Source organism: Salmo salar, chromosome 05 (assembly GCF_965601325.2).
Source record: "Salmo salar chromosome 05, fSalSal1, whole genome shotgun sequence".
Taxonomy (NCBI): domain Eukaryota; kingdom Metazoa; phylum Chordata; class Actinopteri; order Salmoniformes; family Salmonidae; genus Salmo; species Salmo salar.
Genome location: NC_138295.1, coordinates 64,246,414 through 64,268,514, shown reverse-complemented (window position 1 = coordinate 64,268,514; position 22,101 = coordinate 64,246,414). Strand labels below are relative to the sequence as shown.

The 22,101-nt window shown below is 43.9% G+C and overlaps 1 protein-coding gene across 5 annotated transcripts in view; it reads left to right on the top strand.

The window, feature by feature from the left end:
- The window catches only part of LOC106605411 (triple functional domain protein), a 134,776-nt gene extending 119,989 nt beyond the window's left edge, over positions 1 to 14,787 (top strand). For 3 of the 5 annotated variants that reach the window (XM_014201021.3, XM_014201019.3, XM_045718543.2), the window contains 19 exons: positions 1,922 to 2,017; positions 2,436 to 2,584; positions 2,820 to 2,886; positions 3,253 to 3,356; positions 3,469 to 3,538; positions 3,769 to 3,858; positions 4,031 to 4,174; positions 4,338 to 4,415; positions 5,122 to 5,313; positions 5,507 to 5,684; positions 6,117 to 6,901; positions 8,037 to 8,284; positions 8,511 to 8,652; positions 10,205 to 10,232; positions 10,589 to 10,751; positions 10,951 to 11,072; positions 11,204 to 11,483; positions 11,794 to 11,932; positions 12,112 to 14,787. In XM_014201021.3, coding sequence (XP_014056496.1) covers positions 1,922 to 2,017; positions 2,436 to 2,584; positions 2,820 to 2,886; positions 3,253 to 3,356; positions 3,469 to 3,538; positions 3,769 to 3,858; positions 4,031 to 4,174; positions 4,338 to 4,415; positions 5,122 to 5,313; positions 5,507 to 5,684; positions 6,117 to 6,901; positions 8,037 to 8,284; positions 8,511 to 8,652; positions 10,205 to 10,232; positions 10,589 to 10,751; positions 10,951 to 11,072; positions 11,204 to 11,483; positions 11,794 to 11,932; positions 12,112 to 12,669 — 3,633 coding nt within the window. In that variant the 3' untranslated portion in view covers positions 12,670 to 14,787. Of the gene's footprint in view, positions 1 to 1,921; positions 2,018 to 2,435; positions 2,585 to 2,819; positions 2,887 to 3,252; positions 3,357 to 3,468; positions 3,539 to 3,768; positions 3,859 to 4,030; positions 4,175 to 4,337; positions 4,416 to 5,121; positions 5,314 to 5,506; positions 5,685 to 6,116; positions 6,902 to 8,036; positions 8,285 to 8,510; positions 8,653 to 10,204; positions 10,233 to 10,588; positions 10,752 to 10,950; positions 11,073 to 11,203; positions 11,484 to 11,793; positions 11,933 to 12,111 lie in introns of those variants that run through there. The other 2 variants (XM_014201020.3, XM_014201025.3) reach the window with 2 other exon arrangements.
- The last annotated feature ends 7,314 nt before the right edge of the window (positions 14,788 to 22,101 follow it).

Below are 22,101 nucleotides of genomic sequence, written 5' to 3'. Positions count from 1 at the left end.
CCAGAAAATTATGCCATGGCTTTAGAAGCTTCTGATAGGCTAATTGACATAATTTGAGTCAATTGGAGGTGTACCTGTGGATGTATTTCAATGCCTACCTTCAAACTCAGTGCCTCTTTGCTTGACATCATGGGAAAATCTAAAGAAATCAGCCAAGACCTCAGAAAAAAATTGTAAACCTCCACAAGTCAGGTTCATCGTTGGGAGCAATTTCCAAATGCCTGAAGGTACCATGTTCATCTGTACAAACAATAGTACGCAGGTATAAACACCATGGGACCACGCAGCTGTCATACCGCTTAGGAAGGAGACGCGTTCTGTCTCTGGTGTGAAAAGTGTGAAAAGTGCAAATCAATCCCAGAACAACAGCAAAGGACCTTGTGAAGATTCTGGAGGAAACGGGTACAAAAGTATCTATATCCACAGTAAAACGAGTCCTATATCGACATAACCTGAAAGGCCGCTCAGCAACGAAGAAGCCACTGCTCCAAAACCTCCATAAAAAAGCCAGACTACGGTTTGCAACTGCACATGGGGACAAAGATCATACTTTTTGGAGAAATGTCCTCTGGTCTGATGAAACAAAAATAGAATTGTTTGGCCATAATGACCATCGTTATGTTTGGAGGAAAAAGGGGGAGGCTTGCAAGCTGAAGAACACCATCCCAACCGTGAGGCACGGGGGTGGCAGCATCATGTTGTAGGGGTGCTTTGCTGCAGGAGGGACTGGTGCACTTCAGAAAATAGATGGCATCATGAGGAGGAAAATGATGTGGATATATTGAAGTAACATCCCAAGACATCAGTCAGGAAGTTAAAGCTTGGTTGCAAATGGGTCTTCCAAATGGACAATGACCCCAATCATACTTCCAAAGTTGTGGCAAAATGGCTTAAGGACAACAAAGTCAAGGTATTGGAGTGGCCATCACAAAGCCCTGACCTCAATTCTATAGAAAATGTGTGATCAGAACTGAAAAAGTGTGTGCGAGCAAGGAGGCCTATAAACCTGACTCAGTTACACCAGCTCTGTCAGGAGGAATGGGCCAAAATCCACCCAATCTATTGTGGGAAGCTTGTGGAAGGCTACTCAAAACGTTTGACCCAAGTTAAACAATTTAAAGGCAATGCTACCAAATACTAATTGAGTGTATGTAAACTTCTGACCCACTGGGAATGTGATGAAAGAAATAAAAGCTGAAATAAATCATTCCCTCTACTATTATTCTGACGTTTCACATTCCTACAATTAAGTGGTGATCCTAACTGACCTAAGACAGGGAATTTTTACTAGGATTAAATGTCAGGATTTATGAAAAACTGAGTTTAAATGTATTTGGCTAAGGTGTATGTAAACTTCCGACTTCAACTGTATATATATTTTTTTGGTTTTATTTCTTTTTTTAACTTATCCATTTTTTACTTAACACTTATTTCTCTTACAACTGTATTGTTGGTTAAGGGCTTGTAAGTAAGCATTTCACTGTAAGGTCTGTTGTATGTGGCGCATGTGACAAATAACATTTGATTTGATTTGAACATTAAACCACACACCTCTCTTTCTCGCTCTCATGCTCTCTCTACTTTCTCTCTCTCTCACGCTCGCTCTCATGGTCTCTACTTTCTCTGTCTCTCTCTGTCTGTCTCTCTCACACTCTCGCTACTTTCTCTCTCTTTCTTTCACACTCTCTCGCTCTCACAGTCTCTACTTTCTCTGTCTCTCTCTGTCTGTCTCTCTCACGCTCTCTGTACTTTCTGTCTCTTTCTCTCACACTCTCTCTCTCGCTCTCACGCTCTCTACTTTCTCTCTCTCTCACGCTCGCTCTCCTTTCTCTGTCTCTCTGTCTCTCTCTCTGTCTGTCTCTCTCTCTGTCTCTGTCCCTCTCTGTGTCTGTCTGACTCTGTCTCTTTCCCTCCCTTCCAGGCAGCCTCTCGTCTATCGGGCCGACCCAGTAGTTCAGAGACACCCAGTGCGGCTGAGCTGGTCAGTGCCATCGAGGAGCTGGTCAAGAGTAAGATGGTAAGACCCAGCCATCCATCAGTCTACCACACTGCTGTCAGTTACGCACACTCTCACACACACACACACACACACACTGCCAGCTCAGCTCAGGCCAGTCTGGTGCCAGGGTGGATGTGACATGTGAAGGTGCCATGGCCCACCAGTCATCTGTGATACATTTGAGTCACCACACCAACTGACTCCTTCTCTTCATAAGACCTGGCACAGCACTTTAATGCTGCCATTCTTTGTCACACCCTCATAGCAGCAACACCACTGCTCTCTCTGCTAGCACAGTGATTGTATGGAGAAGCTCAGCTTACTCACTGCATGTTCACAATGAATATACAGTAAGTTCTCTCTCTCTCTCTCTCTCTCTCTCTCTCTCTCTCTCTCTCTCTCTCTCTCTCTCTCTCTCTCTCTCTCTCTCTCTCAGTCCCTGGAGGACCGTCCCAGCTCTCTCTCTGTGGAACAAGGGGACAGCAGCAGCCCCTCCCTCAACCCCTCCCTCAACTCCCTCCTGTCCTCCTCCTCCCCCATCGATGAGATGGACGAGCGCAAGTCGGGTTTCCTCAAGAGACGCCAGTGAGTTCAGTTTCACTCCGCAACGTCTCATACGTAGAAATAGAATGACTGGAAGGGTCGCCCTCATTCAAGCCAATGAGGCCGTAATGGGTGGATCGGTGATGGGCCCTTTCTAGTCATTCTATTTCTAGGGTTTCAAAGCCTACAGTATGCCCTGAGCCATCAGATAAAACTATCCTGTGGTAGTCTAGCTAAACAATCCTCTCATTGTTTACTTCACCTCTCTCCCCTACAGCTATGTGTTACTGGAGCTGGTGGAGACAGAGAGGGACTATGTGAGAGACCTGGGTTCAGTGGTGGAGGTGAGAACACATTGTTTCTTACTTGACTGTAGGCCCATAATCAATGACTCACTCCTCTCCATCACACTCTGTTCACGTTCTAGACTTGGTCAAAGTGCTAGGTCCCGTCCACAAAACAATCCCTAATCCTTACGACCCCTAGGCTCTCCATATAAATCGAAATGAACTGTATATGTAAAATCAATATGGTAACAACCCCACCTTGCCCTCTAAACATACATGTAGTGCGTATACCGATCAGATCAGATCACCACAAGTGCCCTAAGGGGCAGAGGTTGTTTGTGGACAGGGCAATGGAATAGTATTGGCTGAATTTGGCGCTGTGTCTAGTCCTGTGGTCACCTGAATGTCTTATCTCCCCTTCAGGGCTACATCAGCAAAATGAAGGAGGACGGCGTACCAGACGACATGAGGGGAAAAGACAAGATAGTGTTTGGGAATATCCACCAGATATACGACTGGCATAGAGAGTAAGACGAGAATAGTACCTACCTACAGTACTAGCGTTATTATTAGTTTGACTTTTATATTACTATATTTCTCATATTAATATTTCTCATACTCTTCTCTGATTGGCCGCAGTTTCTTCCTGGGAGAGCTAGAGAAGTGCATGGAGGATCCTGATAGGCTGGCTCCCCTGTTCGTCAAACAAGTAAGAGAGATTTGATGATTTTCATTGGCCAAAATATACCATCTGTAGTGGATGTCGCTGTGCATCATAACAAGGTTAGTGCTAAACCCTAACCTTAACCCCTAACCTTAACCATAATCCCTAATTGTAAATGAAATGGGGTAGGGACATCCCAAGGATTCCATATAGCAAGGACCATAATACCACTTCCTCACCATTTCCCTTGTGTTTTTTCCTTGTTTTCATGCTAGGAGCGACGGTTACACATGTACATCGTGTACTGTCAGAACAAGCCCAAATCGGAGCACATCGTGTCTGAGTACATAGACACTTACTTTGAGGTAAGAATACACACACTCCCTCCACCCCACACATACCCCGCAAGTAGGTTTATTCCAGTCTCTCTAACGGAGCACATATTTCATCCTGTTCTCATACCTTGTGTTATATTTTTACACAGTCCTTTGTTTTTACTGTGTGCAACTAAATCTAATGGCTCCCTGTGTATTTTAGGAGCTCAAGCAGCGTCTGGGCCACAGACTCCAGATCACTGATCTTCTCATTAAGCCTGTGCAGCGCATCATGAAGTACCAGCTCCTGCTGAAGGATTTACTTAAGTTCTCCAAAAAGGCTGCAGTAGATACTACTGAGCTGGAGGTAAGAACTACAATCTGGGTTTGATTCGATGGCCTTCCACCCCTAATAACATGGACAAGCATTATGATTTCGTTTTTACTTGAAAGTTATACTTGTTATAAAGCTGTGATTATGTTTTCTTTCCCTCTAAAATGGTGCTTTCTATCTTCTCTGTTTCTGCCAGAAAGCGGTGGAGGTCATGTGTGTTGTTCCCAAAAGATGCAACGACATGATGAACGTTGGGCGTCTCCAAGGCTTCGACGTAAGACTCACGGGCTCTGTCTTCTTCAGGGAATAGAGAATGTAGTCTTTCAGTTCGGTCACAAATTCTCCAAAATAGCTTACTTGAATTTGATTTTGGCCGTTAAGTTACATGGATCATATGATACATGGGAGAAGGGCTTGGGTTTGCTGTCTCTCTCTCTATTTCCACTCGTTGTATTATATGATAATAGCATGTATATAATATGCATATTTCATCTGAGTGGCTAAGAATGAGTCTGAGGCTGTCCTCTGTACTCCATCATTTTATTTGTATGTATTTTATTGAAAGGCCCAGTACAGTCACAATTCTGTTTTCCAGTTTTTTATATTAAACTGACACTCTAAAAGTGTGAACAAATTTGATTTCAAAATACAATCTACACATGACCTTCTAATCAACAGGTTTGCATGTGTTGGAGTTTTGGCGTGACATCACCATGTGTAAATTGGTTAATCGACCAATAACAAAGAGTTCCAAACCTCTCTGCCAATAACAGCTAGTTTTCAGTTTTCCCCTCCCAAAATTCTTGCTTGAGAAATAGTGTTTTGCTAAAAGCTACTTTTGCCCATTTGAATGGCAATCTATTACAGTAATGTACTTACTTGTTACCCAGAAATATTTTGATATGGATATAAAACGGCTGCATTGGGCCTTAAACCTTTATTTAACCAGACAGGCAATACATTGGTATTCCCCCATGCAGGGCAAGATTGTGGCCCAAGGCAGACTGCTGCTCCAGGATACCTTCATGGTATCAGATCAGGACGGGGGGCTACTCACAAGGATGAAGGAGAGGAGGGTCTTCCTCTTCGAACAGATCGTCATCTTCAGCGAGCCCCTGGACAAGAAGAAAGGCTACTCCCAACCGGGATACCTCTTCAAGAACAGCGTTAAGGTATGGAGCATCGATCGGGATCATCTCCCCTAATCAATCCACTTAGATCATATTACAGTGGATGTATTTTTTGGGGGCTGGACATTGCTGGGATAGTAATTGCCCTAAGGGCCAAAGTCATTTGAATAGTTGTCTGATTCTGAAAACACTCACATCCCCTCCTCTCCCCTATATTTTGTGTGTGTGTGTCCAGGTGAGCTGGCTGGGCCTGGAGGAGAGCACAGACGACCCCTGTAAGTTCACCCTGACCTCCCGGTCATCCAGTGGCGGTGTGGAGACCTACGTGATGCACTCAGCCAATCCTGGAGTCAGCCAGATGTGGGTCCACCAGATCACCCAGATCCTGGAGAGCCAACGCAACTTTCTCAATGGTAAAAAAAGACAGATCCCGGTTCATCTGTGTAACTGTGTAGTGATATTATGCTAGCTTCTCCCAGGTGGCAGCATAATCATATCATATGATTTCAATGTTTCATCTGTCTACCTGTGTAGTCATCCGCTCCATAGAATGTATCAACATTCTGAGAAAATAAGTGTTTAAAACACACAATAATATGGACTATAGCATGATGTACTGGAATGCAAAATGCAAAGAATGTTTTTATATTTTTGTTTCATAGCTAGACAATGTGTACTCATACCACTGAGGTGACTCTTTCTCTCTGTCTGTCTCTCTCTATCTCTTGCTATCTCTATATCTCTATATCTCTCTCTCTCTCTCTGTCTCTCTGTCTCTCTGTCTCTCTGTCTCTCTGTCTCTCTCTCTCTCTCTCTCTCTCTCTCTCTCTCTTTGTGTCCCCCAGCACTGACATCCCCTATCGAGTACCAGAGGAACCACGTGGGGGCAAGTGGAGCAGGCCTGGGGGCCCCCAGCAGCAGCAGTGGCCTGGCAGGAGGTGGCTGCAGCAGCTCCGTAGTGGGCCCTGGGAGTAACTCTCTGTGTGGCCCCCAGAGTCGCCGGCCCTCGCGCATCCCCCAGCCCTCCTCCCGTATCCCACAGCCTGTCCACCACCACCACCCCCCGGGGTCTGACGGACCGGACAGAACAGCAGGTACGTGGTCCCGACAACCCCCCTCCTCCTCCCAGACCCCCTGCCCTCCTGACCATGCAGAGGGGGACCTGGGGCCCCAAGATGTCCCCAAGATGCGAGTGCTGGAGGGACCCCGGCCCCGCAGCAGAACCAGCAGCAACAGCAATGGCAAGTCCTTGGGCGTTGCTGAGGGCAGCTTCAAGGAGAGCTACCCTGGGGAGGACCCTCAGATCCCCATCCCACGGCTGGCTGTGGCCCCTCTGAATCTTGCCAAGCCTCGGGTAGGGACAGTCTCTCCACTGACCTGCCCCATAAAGGAGGAATTCATCCCAGGCAGCCCAGCCCAGAAAGGCTCCCTTTTCTGGTCCACCGCGGTCCCAGCCTCCCCAGCTAGCCGGCCTGGCTCCTTCTCCTACCACAGTGATAGTGGAGACTCGACCCTGGGCCACAGGGAGAGCCACAGCCACCACCACTCCACCCACAGCAAGGATATAGACCGCATGAGCACATGCTCCTCCACCAGTGAGCAGTCCTTACAGTCCACGCAGAGTAACGGGGTAAGAGCCCTACTCGAGTCCCAGGCTTCTGTCCGGCTTAGTCCCTACTAACCTTACTGGCTGACCAGAAGTTCTCCTGGGTCATCTGAACCACAAGTGCATACTAAACTATCTAAGTACACTAACTTGCCTATGGTGTGAGTTTTCATCCTTCCTGCTGTCTTTCAGACTCTACTAACAGTGTGTTTTTGGCTAACTGCTACAGTAACTCAGCTTGCTGTACGGTATGTTGGTGTCCTCTCCTCTCCCTTGGTAAGTGTTTCCAGTATGACTCTCTGCCTCTGCTTCCCTAACTTCACACACCCAGCTCTGTCTTGGCTCTGAGTTTTTGCTGTCCCTTTGCTTCAGCCTATTGTGGTCTGATCTGAAAAACCATCGAGGCATTTATGGGTTAAATGCAAATGAATGCTGATATAATGGAAGATTGATATCTGATTTTGACTTCACCTGCCTGCAAGAAGAGGAGCTCTGATGTAAAAAGAAACGCTTGCCGTCTCTCCTGATTTCTCTTAGCTCTTGCTCTGACCATGCTGCTTCATTTCTATCTTGGTCCTGTGGGACTGATGACACATCCTCGTTCCCGTTCTCCCCTTGCCTTGCCCCTGAATACATTTGACTCACACCAAATGCATTTGGCTTCACTTCAAACTTTATTTCAGGCTCTGTCTCTCCTGAAACGGACTATTTCCTCTCTACTCTCACTGTCTTTGAGAGATACCCACTCCATGTTAACTCTCCTCTGTCTCTCTGACTTCTGGATACCTTGTCTTCGTTTCTACAAACGAGAAGGTCTAGTTATGAGACATGTAGGAACCAGATGTTAGTTGCTACAGTATGACTTTCCTCACTCTACTTTCTGAACCTTTTGTAATGAATGCTTTGAAATGAGTCCTTCTTTGTGCATGAGCTCTAGCATATAAACAGATGAACAACATGATGCTCATGTGCAATGAAATCAATAACATTTGAATTTGTTTAGTCTTTTAGAGTCAGTTTGTGTGTGCGTGCATTTGTCTCTGTCTGTCCGTCTCTCTCTCTCTCTATGCCTCTCTCTTTGTGTAACCCTACCTATAAACCCTTACTGACTCCATTTCCTCCCCTGCCTCCCATCCTCCCCTGCCTCCCCCTCCTCCAGAGTGAAAGCAGTAGCAGCAGCAGCATCAGCACCATGCTGGTGACCCAGGACTACGTGGCCCTGAAGGAGGATGAGATCAGTGTTTCCCAGGGCGAGGTGGTCCAGATGCTGGCCTCCAATCAGCAGAACATGTTCCTGGTGTTCCGGGCTGCCACCGAGCAGGGCCCTGCCGCCGAGGGCTGGATCCCCGGCTACGTACTGGGTCACACCTCCACCATCATCCCCGACCTCCCCGAAGGAACCATCAAGTAAGAGACAGACACTGCTGCTACTCCATGTGCCAACCTGAATGAATGAATGAAAAGCTTTATCATCCCAAAGACAATTCCATTTTCACATCATGACCTCTGCCATCATAAAAGTGAAACAGTAGACAAAGATGTAGAAATCACAAGTTAAACTTTTCTCTTCATTTCTTCCTTTTTCTTTTTCTCTCTCTCTTCTCCCTTTTCTTTCTCATTCTCTTGTCTGGAGCAGGAAGTCATCCTCGTGGCACACAGCACTCCGCATCAGGAGAAAGTCTGAGAAGAGAGACAAGGAGACCAGGAAGGAAAATAAGATGGAAAACGGCTACCGCAAGTCTCAAGACTGTCTGACTAATAAAGTTTCTGTAAAGGTAGAGTTGATTTAATAATCACCTGTATGGCTGTAAGACTTAAAGCCCCTCTACATTAACCTCAGTATGGCTGTGAGACTTAAAGCCCCTCTACATTAACCTCAGTATGGCTGTAAGACTTAAAGCCCTCTACATTAACCTCAGTATGGCTGTAAGACTTAAAGCCCCTCTACATTAACCTCAGTATGGCTGTGAGACTTAAAGCCCCTCTACATTAACCTCAGTATGGCTGTGAGACTTAAAGCCCCTCTACATTAACCTCAGTATGGCTGTGAGACTTAAAGCCCCTCTACATTAACCTCAGTATGGCTGTGAGACTTAAAGCCCCTATACATTAACCTCAGTATGGCTGTGAGACTTAAAGCCCCTCTACATTAACCTCAGTATGGCTGTAAGACTTAAAGCCCCTCTACATTAACCTCAGTATGGCTGTGAGACTTAAAGCCCCTCTACATTAACCTCAGTATGGCTGTGAGACTTAAAGCCCCTCTACATTAACCTCAGTATGGCTGTAAGACTTAAAGCCCCTCTACATTAACCTCAGTATGGCTGTAAGACTTAAAGCCCCTCTACATTAACCTCTGTATGGCTGTGAGACTTAAAGCCCCTCTACATTAACCTCAGTATGGCTGTAAGACTTAAAGCCCCTCTACATTAACCTCAGTATGGCTGTGAGACTTAAAGCCCCTCTACATTAACCTCAGTATGGCTGTGAGACTTAAAGCCCCTCTACATTAACCTCAGTATGGCTGTGAGACTTAAAGCCCCTCTACATTAACCTCAGTATGGCTGTAAGACTTAAAGCCCCTCTACATTAACCTCAGTATGGCTGTGAGACTTAAAGCCCCTCTACATTAACCTCAGTATGGCTGTAAGACTTAAAGCCCCTCTACATTAACCTCAGTATAGCTGTAAGACTTAAAGCCCCTCTACATTAACCTCTGTATGGCTGTAAGACTTAAAGCCCCTCTACATTAACCTCAGTATGGCTGTAAGACTTAAAGCCCCTCTACATTAACCTCAGTATGGCTGTGAGACTTAAAGCCCCTCTACATTAACCTCAGTATGGCTGTGAGACTTAAAGCCCCTCTACATTAACCTCAGTATGGCTGTGAGACTTAAAGCCCTCTACATTAACCTCAGTATGGCTGTGAGACTTAAAGCCCCTCTACATTAACCTCAGTATGGCTGTGAGACTTAAAGCCCCTCTACATTAACCTCAGTATGGCTGTGAGACTTAAAGCCCCTCTACATTAACCTCAGTATGGCTGTGAGACTTAAAGCCCCTCTACATTAACCTCAGTATGGCTGTGAGACTTAAAGCCCTCTACATTAACCTCAGTATGGCTGTGAGACTTAAAGCCCCTCTACATTAACCTCAGTATGGCTGTGAGACTTAAAGCCCCTCTACATTAACCTCAGTATGGCTGTGAGACTTAAAGCCCCTCTACATTAACCTCATTTAATGGATTCGTGTTGTAATTATTTAATGTCTTTGTGGTAAAAACTAATTTGAAGAAGAAACTTATTTGTGTTCATATTTTTCTTTCAGCTTCTAAACCCCAACTACATCTATGATGGTATGTATACATTTAAATGTGTTTGCTTGGGCTTTACTATACAGTAATTGAATGACACATCTATATTTTCACATACCAGGGGTTCAACAAGTTTTATTGTCTTGTCTTGTACTGCATACTTTGTACTGTCTATTGGGTAGCTCAGATGTGGGATTGTGTAGTCTGCATGTAAGCATCCTCCTCCGAGCCAGAGCAGTGTATAGGCCTGGAGCCTGTCTCCTGTTCCTGTAGCGTGAGGCAGCTGGAAAAACCAAAGTACACCCCATGGACAGGACGCTAGTATATTGCAAGGCTAGTTAGCATGTGACATAGTCAAACTCACGTGTCCTCTGTCTGTCTGTCTGTTACCTCTGTAGTACCCCCAGAGTTCCTGCTGCCCCTGAGTGATGTGACCTGTGACCTGGGGGAGAGTGTCACTCTGAGGAGTAAAGTCTGTGGAAGACCCAAAGCCTCGGTCACCTGGAGAGGACCTGACCACAGCACTCTGAGCAACGACGGTCACTACAGCGTCACCTACAGGTACACATCGGCCGTGATGACATTTTACGTTCCATTTTAGTCATTCAGCAGATACTCTTCTCCAGAGGGACATGCAGTGATCATTGCAACGCGTTAGAATGACTTAGCTGTTGGAAGACAATGTTCTGTTGTAGTTGAATTAAAGTAAATGTTGCTATTGTTGAAACTTACCTTGTGACTTCCCTTCTTCTCTCTGCAGTGACACGGGCGAGGCAACTCTCCTCATCATGGGTGTGTCTGTGGAGGATGACGGGGTGTACACCTGTGTTGCCACCAACGTAGTGGGCAGCGTGTCATCCTCCGCCAGCCTCAGAGTCTTAGGTTAGTCACTGTTGAGTTACATTAAGTTGAGTTGAGTTGTAGACTCCTGTGGGGGTACAGTATATCCTCTATATTCACACTACTTCTTCAGTACTTTTGCATTTTAACATTCAATGTTTCTATTTTCCCAGGGGCCTCCGACGATGGGAGTGAAGTGATTTGGAAGAACAACTTTGAGTCCTTCTACACAGAGGTCACAGAACTGGGCAGGGGAAGGTTCTCAGTGGCTAAGCGCTGTGACCAGCGTGGGAGCAAGCGTGCCGTAGCAGCCAAACATGTCAACAAGCGGTTGATGCGGCGTGAGCAGGTGCTCCAGGAACTGAGGATACTACAGTGTCTGGAACACCCACACCTGGTCGGCCTGCTGGACACCTTCGAGACAGCCACCAGCTACGTGCTAGTGCTGGAGATGTACGTTAGAAAAACTGTGGCTGAGCCCCAAATGGCACCCTATTCCCTATAACTGATCAAAAGTAATACCCTACAGAGGGATAGATAGCATTTGGGACGCACACACTGTATGTATTATGATTATTGAGGAAAATTGTAATTAGAATTCCTGAATTGAAATAGAATTGATTACCGTTTTGAACAATATATTACTGTATATATTTATTCACTGTGTTGTGCTTTTGAATCATGTTCAAGCAGCCCTCATGTACATCTACCATATCGGTGGGCTAATGTCTCTCTCTGGTGCTCTGGTGCTTTGTGTCTGCAGGGCTGATCAAGGCCGTCTCCTGGACTACATAGTCAGCTGGGGTAACCTCACTGAAGAGAAGGTGGCCTTGTACCTTAGGGACATTCTAGAAGCTTTACACTACCTGCATAGCTGGAGGATAGCTCACTTGGACTTGAAGGTGAGTCACAAAGGCTGTGACATGTAGAGTAGGAGTTAAATGTGATTGTGTACTGTATGAAACAGTATGATGTTTAACTGATTGTTCTTAAGCAAAGATAGTACTCCCATTATGGGTAAATTCTTAATCATATCTTTCTTTGTGTGTATGTGCGTGGGTATCGGTGTGTATCCCTTTAGCCTGAGAACGTGTTAGTGGAGCAGAACTCTGCCCAGCCCGTGGTCAAGCTGACAGACTTCGGAGACGCTGTCCAACTGAACAGCGGCCACCACATCCACCCTCTACTGGGCAGCCCAGAGTTCTCAGCCCCAGAGCTGGTGCTGGGCCAGCCCGTATCCTTGACCTCTGACCTCTGGAGCCTGGGGGTTGTGACATACGTGGTACTGAGTGGGGCATCTCCCTTCCTGGACGAGAGCGCTGAGGAGACATGCCTGAACATCTGTCGTCTGGACTTCAGCTTCCCCCATGACTACTTCCAGGGTGTGAGCCAGGCGGCCAGGGACTTTGTGGGTCTCCTCCTACAGGGCGAGCCGAACCGGAGACCTTCGGCCGCCGCATGCCTTCAGGAGCCCTGGCTGCAGCCGTGGGACTCCCACCAGCAACAAAACCAGCACCCAGGGTGCATCGACACCTCCAGACTCATCTCCTTCATCGAGCGGCGGAAACACCAGAACGACGTTAGGCCCGTGGGCAGCATCAAGACCTTCCTTCACAGCAGACTCCTCAACCAGATATGAGCAGGTTAGAGGACTACAGTACCCAGAAACCACCGAGTCACAACATGATCTCATCCTCTCTCAGCCGACTACGCCACTTCCTTAGAATTATGTTACCCAGCATCCTGCTGCTGCTGACTGCTTTGAATATTTTTGACAGAGATTTTTTTCCCCCAAGAGATTTAGATACTTCCTTTCCCTCCCCACCTTTGTATGGATGATGGCTATATGCCTGCACAAAAGTATGAACTATTTGAAAGTATTTCAAACTTCACTAACAGGGAGAACAAAGCTTTCTCGAGAGCCAGTGAGAGTAAGCCTTGTGTTTGGATAGTATTACAAACCGATACTGTAATATCGGGTTACTTTTGGTTGAAGATAATACAATTGTTTTTGTAATGAGAGATTACTTTTTGTAAAGAAAATGTATAGTGAAGAAACAAAGAAATGTCTTTATTCATATACCTTTTCAAAAACAAAGGTTATTAATTAAAAGAATGAAAACAAAAATGAATGCGACATATGAACAAAGCACCACCGACCCACCACAGGGTCGTTGCTTCAGAACACTACTTCTAGAACCAGTTGGAGACCAAACTCATTGTAGTTGTAGTTGATTAACTTACAATAAATAGGCAAATGCTTTGCTCTGGCCTTGCTATTGTATGGACCTGTAACAGTTAGTACGATTATGCTATTTTAGTCAGACCTCAGCAGAGAAATAAACAAGCAAACAAACAAACAACAAAAAGCTATAACACTATTGGAAAAGCTCTTTAGATTTCTGATACATCCGCCTTACTTTGTAAATAATGTGTTCCTGCCTTCATTCTCATTTTGAAGAATTTGTCTCAAACGCTGTTTCATTAGCTGAGTAGTAAGTCCTGCCAATGGAAGAGAGGTGTGAGGGAGACTAGCTCCTCCTCATGCCAATCAAATTACTTAAACCCTCACTACCAGAAATACTTATATAAATGCACTCGTATTTTGCGTTAATTTCTCATGTGCAATGTTGCAGCTTTAACATGTATGCAACTATTTATGAAGACTTGTGTTGTACCCGTAATCTAAAAAGGCATGTACGTACCTGGTACTGCAGTAGATGTGTGTATTGTGTTACTCTTTTCCGTATTAAGTTCAGTATTAATATCTTGGAAACCTAAAACGCAGGTTTCGCAAATAATGTAAAATAAGAAAAAAGATTTGTATCTATATTGGCACTTATGCTTTCAGTTTGTCATTGTTTTTGTTTTATTTTCTGTAACTATACCAAAGTTAACTGTATTTTACCCTCTTTAAATGTCTTATATAATGTACCATGTTAAGTTATGAAAACCATGCTGAACCTAGAGATAGATGTTTACATTGGTTCACAGTGGCTTTATTTATTAGCGTTGTAAGAACGTTGTTTAGTGGTTGGTTGTTACTGCATACCTAATTAACATTTCAAACACTTCTCTTCTCAAGCTGTGCACAAAGTGGTGATTGCTGTGTAAGTTTGTTTGACTTTTTAAGTTGCGTATTTTGCTAGACATTGTGTTGCCATGATCAACATCTTGGTTTAAGTGAAGATAAACTTGGGGTAGCATTCTTTGCCAAGCCTTTGGTTTGAAGAAGAAAAAAAACTGCCCACATTGTACCAACGTTACAGTAATTGTGCATGGGCGTTGCGGCGCTATTACCCTAACCTTTATCTGAGAGTGACCATGACCTAGCTGTTTTCACTAAATGAATCATTGTATGAGTTCAAACTCATTTTTAATGTGCCAGTCAATTGATCTGGAGAGGCGGACGAAGCAGCTGTATTTCCTTTTAAGCTTGAAAAGGTCATCATAGTTTCATGTCTATGTCAAGGCAGTAGTCACAGTGATAAAATGAATGTGTTTGTTAACCTGTACAGTCCCATTTTGTGTCCTCTTATTTATTCATGTGTAAAGCTGTACAGACATGGACAACGAACATGCGAACCTGGATGTAACCTCATCATATTTGATACATACTACGTAATTTTGAATGTTAAAGGACTTATTTTTACTTTTGCATGTATATTTCTTTGTACAGAAATTAAGTTTACACATTACTTGCTGTAAATATTTGATTTAGTCCTCAGTTATTTTGCCATTAAACGTATGGAACATACCCTTGGAAGTTTGTTTTTATATTTATGTATTTACAGTGCCTTCAGAAAGTATTCATACCCCATGACTTATTCTACATGTTGTGTTACAGCCTGAATTCAAAATGGATTAAATCTTTTTTTCTCTCATTCATCTACACACAATGCCCCATAATTAAAAAGTTAAAACATGTTTTTAGAAATGTTTTCAAATGTATTGAAAATGAAATACAGAAATATCTAATTTACATACGTATTCACACCCCTGAGTCTATACATGTTAGAATCCCATTTGGCAGTGATTACAGCTGTGACTCTTTCTGGGTATGTCTCTAAGAGCTTTGCACACCTGGATTGTACAATATTTTCCTATGACCAGAATACACATAACGTGATGCAGCCACCACCATGCTTGAAAATATGAAGAATGGTACTCAGTGATGTGTTGTGTTGGATTTGCCCCTAACATAACGCTTCAGGACATTAAGCTAATATCTTTGCCACATTTTTTGAAATGTTACTTAAGTGCCTTATTGCAAACAGAATGCATGTTTTGGAGTCATTTTTATTCTATACAGGCTTCCATCTTTTCATTTAGGTTAGTATTGTGGAGTAACCATCCTCAGTTTTTCCTCACAGCCATTAAACTCTAACTGTTTTAAAGTCACCATTGGCCTCATGGTGAAATCCCTGAGTGGTTTCCTTCCTCTCTGGCAACTGAGTTAGGAAGGACACCTGTATCTTTGTAGTGACTGGGTGTATTGATACACCATCGAAAGTGTCATTAATAACTTCACCATGTTCAAAGGGATATTCAATGTCTGCCTTTGAAAATGTTTACCCATCTACCAATAGGTGCCCTTCTTTGCGAGGCATTGTTAAACCTCCCTGGTCTTTGTGGTTGAATCTGTATTCGAAATTCACTTCTCAACTGAGGGACCTTACAGATATAGTAATTGAATGTGTGGGGTACAGAGATGAGGTAGTCATTAAAAATCATGTTAAACACTATCATTGCACACAGAATGAGTCCATGCAACTTATTATGTGACTTGTTAAGCACATTTTTACTCCTGAACATATTTAGGCTTGCCATAACAAAGGGGTTGAAAACTTTATGACTCAAGATATTTCAGCTTTTCATTTTTTATTAATTTGTAAACATTTCTAAAACAGAATTCCATTTTGACATAGGGTATTGTGTGTGTAGGCCAGTGACGCAAAATCTCAGTTAAATCTATATAAATTCAGGCTGAAAAAGTCGAGTGGTGTGAAGGCACTGCAAGTGGTGCAGACTTACCTAATTATAACCTTCTAAACATTTACATCTGAGATCAACATGGTTGACAACGTTGTTGTTGACAATTATTGAAGGAAATGGAATAAGAGGTGTGAATGGTGTCCACAATAACTGGATGTTTCTCATCAGAATCAGATCTCTATCGATGATAAACAAGATATGAGAAACCAGAGTGAGCGTCTGTGATCTTATCTCCAAGGTGCAGGCGTTGTGCAGTCAATTTGCACCAAAGATTATTAATTGGAAATGTGTTTGAAAAACTACTGAACTGTTCTTTCCCCACATCTATTTCAACAGGCGCTTCAAACCAAGATCATTCATGATTTCTAGAATGATTACCAATTCATGTAGGTGTGATGTAATGTACATTTCCCTTTCAGACTACTCGGACTTAACTATGATGTTTGATGCCGGAAAATATCATCGATGTTAACCCCATCCTTGGATTTGGCTGTTAAGTTCAAGTCATTTTTTTATTAACTTAAAAAACTCAACAAATGTCAATTAACTATTAATGTCCTAAATCTTCTGCTTAAACTTATTGATTGCTCAAATTATGAATTGATCTTGAATTATGTTTTGTTCAGTTAATCATGTTGTTCATGCAGAAAAAAGGAAATTTAACTCAATATTCTTGTAGCAATGTATCAAGTGTGGATGTTTTTTAAGTTATACATTTGAAGGTTGTTTAGGGACAGTTCCTGTGTTTGTATTTAACCGAGGTGTGGCGCATGTTCTTCCCTTCTGCCTTATCAGGTGTGAAATCAACAGAGCTGTTCTTAGAGCGAAAGTAGCAGCTGCTTTGCATGCAACCACAGCGACTGAGGTATCTCAGCAAGCTCAGGTGATCTTCAGAGATTTTATCTCAGTAGGGAGACCGAATCCTGTTTTCAATGTTTACACACACACACTCAAACGCACACACTGGCTTCCCCACTAGAGGGCATACTGAGCTGGTGTTTAATAAGTGCATCATGACAATTCTGAACCTTGTGTCAGTCAATTACAGCAAGATGCTCTGGATGGTAACAACATATGGAAACCTTTATAACTTGTTGTATATTTGCTGACCATAACTGAAAAGAAATATACACATATATAAACTCAGCAAAAAAAGAAACGTCCCTTTTTCAGGACCCTGTCTTTCAAAGATAATTTGTAAAAATCCAAATAACTTCACAGATCTGAACCATAAACAATTAATGAACATGCACCTGTGGAACGGTCGTTAAGACACTAACAGCTTACAGACGGTAGGCAATTAAGGTCACAGTTATGCAAACTTAGGACACAAAAGCGGCCTTTTTACTGACTCTGAAAAACACCAAAAGAAAGATGCCCAGAGTCCCTGCTCATCTGCGTGAACGTGCCTTAGGCATGCTGCAAGGAAGCGTGAGGACTGCAGATGTGGCCAGGGCAATACATTTCAATGTCCGTACTGTGAGACGCCTAAGACAGCGCTGCAGGGAGACAGGACGGACAGCTCAGTGGCAGACCACGTGTAACAACACCTGCACAGGATCGGTACATCCGAACATCACACCTGCGGGACAGGTACAGGATGGCAACAACAACTGCCCGTGTTACACCAGGAACACACAATCCCTCCATCAGTTCTCAGACTGTCCACAATAGGCTGAGAGAGGCTGGACTGAGGGCTTGTAGGCCTGTTGTAAGACAGGTCCTCACCAGACATCACCGGCAACAACGTCGCCTATGGGCACAAACCCACCGTCGCTGGACCAAACAGGAAAAAGTGCTCTTCATTGACGAGTCGCGGTTTTGTCTCACCATGTGTGATGGTCGGATTTGCATTTATCATCGAAAGAATGAGTGTTACACCGAGGCCTGTACTCTTGAGCGGGATCGATTTGGAGGTCATGGTCATGGTCTGGGGCAGTGTGTCACAGCATCATCGGACTGAGATTGTTGTCATTGCAGGCAATCTCAACGCTGTGTGTTACAGGGAAGACATCCTCTTCCCTCATGTGGTACCCTTCCTGCAGGCTCATCCTGACATGACCCTCCAGCATGACAATGCCACCAGCCATACTGCTCGTTCTGTGCGTGATTTCCTGCAAGACAGGAATGTCAGTGTTCTGCCATGGCCAGCGAAGAGCCAGGATCTTAATCCCATTGAGTACGTCCGGGACCTGTTGGATCGGAGGGTGAGGGCTAGGGCCATTCCCCCCAGAAATCCCCCCCCCCCCCCCCACAAATGTTGACCCCCTCTTTGTTCAGGGACACATTATTCAATTTCTGTTAGTCACATGTCTGTGGAACTTGTTCAGTTTATGTCTCAGTTGTTGAATCTTGTGATGTTTATACAAATATTTACACATGTTAAGTTTGCTGAAAATAAACGCAGTTGACAGTGAGAGGACGTTTCTTTTTTTGCTGAGTATATATACACCACCGTTCAAATGTTTGGGGTCACTTAGGAAAGAAAAGCACATTTTTATCCATTAAAATAACATACAATTTATCAGAAATACAGTGTAGACATTGTTAATGTTGTAAATGACTATCGTAGCTGGAAACGGCAGATTTTTTATGGAATATCTACATAGGCGTACAGAGGCACATTATCAGCAACCATCACTCCTGTGTTCCAATGGCATGTTGTGTTAGCTAATGCAAGTTAATCATTTTAAAAGGCTAATTGCTCATTAGAAAACCTTCTTGCAATTTTGTTAGCACAGCTGAAAACTGTTGTTCTGTTTAAAGAAGCAATAAAACTGACCTTCTTTAGACCAGTTGAGTATCTGGAGCATCAACATTTGTGGGTTCGATTACAGGCTCAAAATGGCTAGAAACAAAGAACTTTCTTCTGAAACTCGTCAGTCTATTCTTGTTCTGAGAAATGAAGACTATTCCATGCGAGAAATTGCCAAGAAACTGAAGATCTCGTACAACGCTGTGTACTACTCCCTTCACAGAACAGCGCAAACTGGCTCTAACCAGAATAGAAAAAGGAGTTGGAGACAGTGTCACCAGCAATGCACCCCCACACTATCACACATGCTTCACGGTGGGAACCACACATTCGGAGATCATCCGTTCACCTACTCTGCGTCTCACAAAGACACGGCGGTTGGAACCAAAAATCTCAAATTTGGACTAATCAGATCAAAGGACAGATTCCCCAAAGCCAACACCTCCTTTGGCCGCCTTTCCTTCCAGTTCTCTGCTGCCAATGACTGTAACGAATTGCAAAAGTCACTGAAGTTGGAGACTTATATCTCCCTCACTAACTTTAAGCGTCAGCTGTCAGAGCAGCTTACCGATCGTTGCAGCTGTACACAGCCCATCTGTAAATAGCCCATCCAACCAACTACCTACCTCGTCCCCATATTTGTTTAAGTTTTTCTGCTCTTTTGCACACCAATATTTCTACTTGCACATTCTCATCTGCACATATATCACTCCAGTGTAAATTGCTAAATTGTAATACTTCACCACTATTGGCCTATTTACTGTCTTACCTCCTTACTTCATTTGCACTCGCTGTATACAGATTTTTCTATCGTGTTATTGACTGTACGTTTGTTTATCCCATGTGTAACTCTGTGTTGTTGTTTTTGCTTTATCTTGGCCAGGTCACAGTTGTAAATGAGAACTTGTTCTCAACTGGCCTACCTGGTTAAATAAGGTGAAATAAAAAATGTAAAAAATTCCAAGACTCCAACCATCTGCCTCTGGGTCTCGCCTTGTGCCCTTATATTTTAGGTGTTTGAGAACCATATGCTTTTTTTCCCCGATCATGGAGCCTGTCATGTGATAAGGTGGATGTTGTTGGTCTTAACATGTATAGAATCAAAGTTAACCTTATCTGTTCCGTCTCACTAAAAAACCATGTAAAACTTTTTATCAGACATGACATATAGCGATGGGCTTTCCGTGAATAGGAGGATCATAGTATAAATACATAGTTATTGTATACATTACATAGAGTATATAGAGCACGTGGGCTGAGTAGACAAAAAATATATATAAAAAAGTAACATCAAGCAAAGTACATCTTTGTAGTTGAGGCACTATGCCTTTTTAGGGCTTTATAGCGCCGTCTCCTCTCCTAATGTACTAAGAAAAAAGAATGTGGATACATACATTGTACATACTTTTAAAGAAAGACTCCCACTTAAGTACTGTGGTTGGTTGTATTACCTTATAAATTAAGTATAGTGGCTGGTAGGGGTCAACTTAGGGTGAGTGGGTCTTCTGAAATGGTATGAGTGGAGGCCCCACGCACACCTCAAGTGTCTGATGCCCTCCCAGTCACCCCATCCCTCACCACCACCTCCTTTTTGTTCTTCCCTCTTTACTCAACCTAAGCCAAGATTATCCCCACCTCCCATCTTTACTCCCCCTTACCCCCCCAAGCCAAGCTTGTCCCACCATCCCATCCTTAACCACCATTGCCCCCAAGCCAAGCGTATCACCACCTGCCCTACTTGCCCTCCCTTACCCACCAAGGTCTAGTTTATCCAAACCTCTGTCTTTCCCCCCTCCCTTCTTCCAAACACATGTACACCCCTCTATACATCTACTTACTCATCAATTCTCCTTCATTCACACACAACATATACCCTATGCCTCCGCACACCCATTCTCTCCTGCCCTCCTACAGGCATTCATATTCACCATCCCTCACACTCCCATTCATATGCACGGACACATACCCACACATACACCCACTCACACCCTCTTGCCCACTTGCCCACTTGCCCACACACACACACACACACACACACACACACACACACACACACACACACACACACACACACACACACACACACACACACACACACACACACACACACACACACACACACACATCCATATAGCAATTATTGACTTACATGCTATATTTCCTCTTTTATATTGTCTTTAAGTGTCCATGTATGTCATTGGCATCGGCTAATTTTACCATTACTTCCTGTAGAAGAAAAGTTACTTAGGGACAATAGAGTCTACATTTTATTGATGGAAGGGAGAAGGAATATTGTCTCAATTTACGTTCAGTTAGTCTTGGACATCGCTGTATGTAGCCTAGTGTGCTTATCCGTTTCATCCGCTTCTGCCTCTCCTCAGTGCACTGATCTCTCTTTCAACAGGAAATGTTTCCTACAATGTTCTGGGCTTCATCAGCACTTGGCCCTTCCATACCTGCTGTACTGCTGGAAATTTAGTTGAGAGTTAATTCCTTTTTACTCCAGTGACTGTCTGATTGCTGGCGGATTTCCCTCAGTCTAGCAGACAGGTTCCAGACGAATCGAATGGACTGGCCCTGGATCTTAATCTCCTTTCCCCCTGTGCCCTCAGAATGTTGACTTTGATTAAAGATGACCATGCGAGGGTGTTTAGCGTTCTTCTGCTTCGTGCTGATCCCGATGGCATCGCTGAAGATCCTGCGGTGATCCATCCACGCCAAGCACCTCTGATATCAACTTGATCACATAGCTGGAAAGGTCCCATTTTCCCTCGTCCTCCGATAAGGACAATATTCTCATATGATTTTGTCTCGATCTGTTTTCTAGCTGAGCCAGTTCATCTTCTGCAGTTTGCACCTTTGTTTCCAGAAGGCCAGTTTGTTTCCAGAAGGCCAGTTTGTTTCCAGAAGGCCAGTTTGTTTCCAGAAGGCCAGTTTGTTTCCAGAAGGCCAGTTTGTTTCCAGAAGGCCAGTTTGTTTCCAGAAGGCCAGTTTGTTTCCAGAAGGCCAGTTTGTTCCCAGAAGGCCAGTTTGTTCCCAGAAGGCCAGTTTGTTGTCTTGTTCATCCATGCGCCCTCCATGTATGCATGTCTGACACGAAGACTCTACTTTCCATTCGAGCAAATGTACTTTTTCAACAACATATTGTAGCAGTTTGTTTGTTTTAGTGAGCATTGAAAGCATTTTTTTCCCTGGATATCATTTAGCTGTTCATTGCTCTCATATACATCTCCAAGTTGTTCTTTGTCTTTTCCTCTAAGGGAAGCCACGGCGTGTTGGGTTAGAGTCTCAGCGTTGCTTTACTCACAGATTGGTTCGATG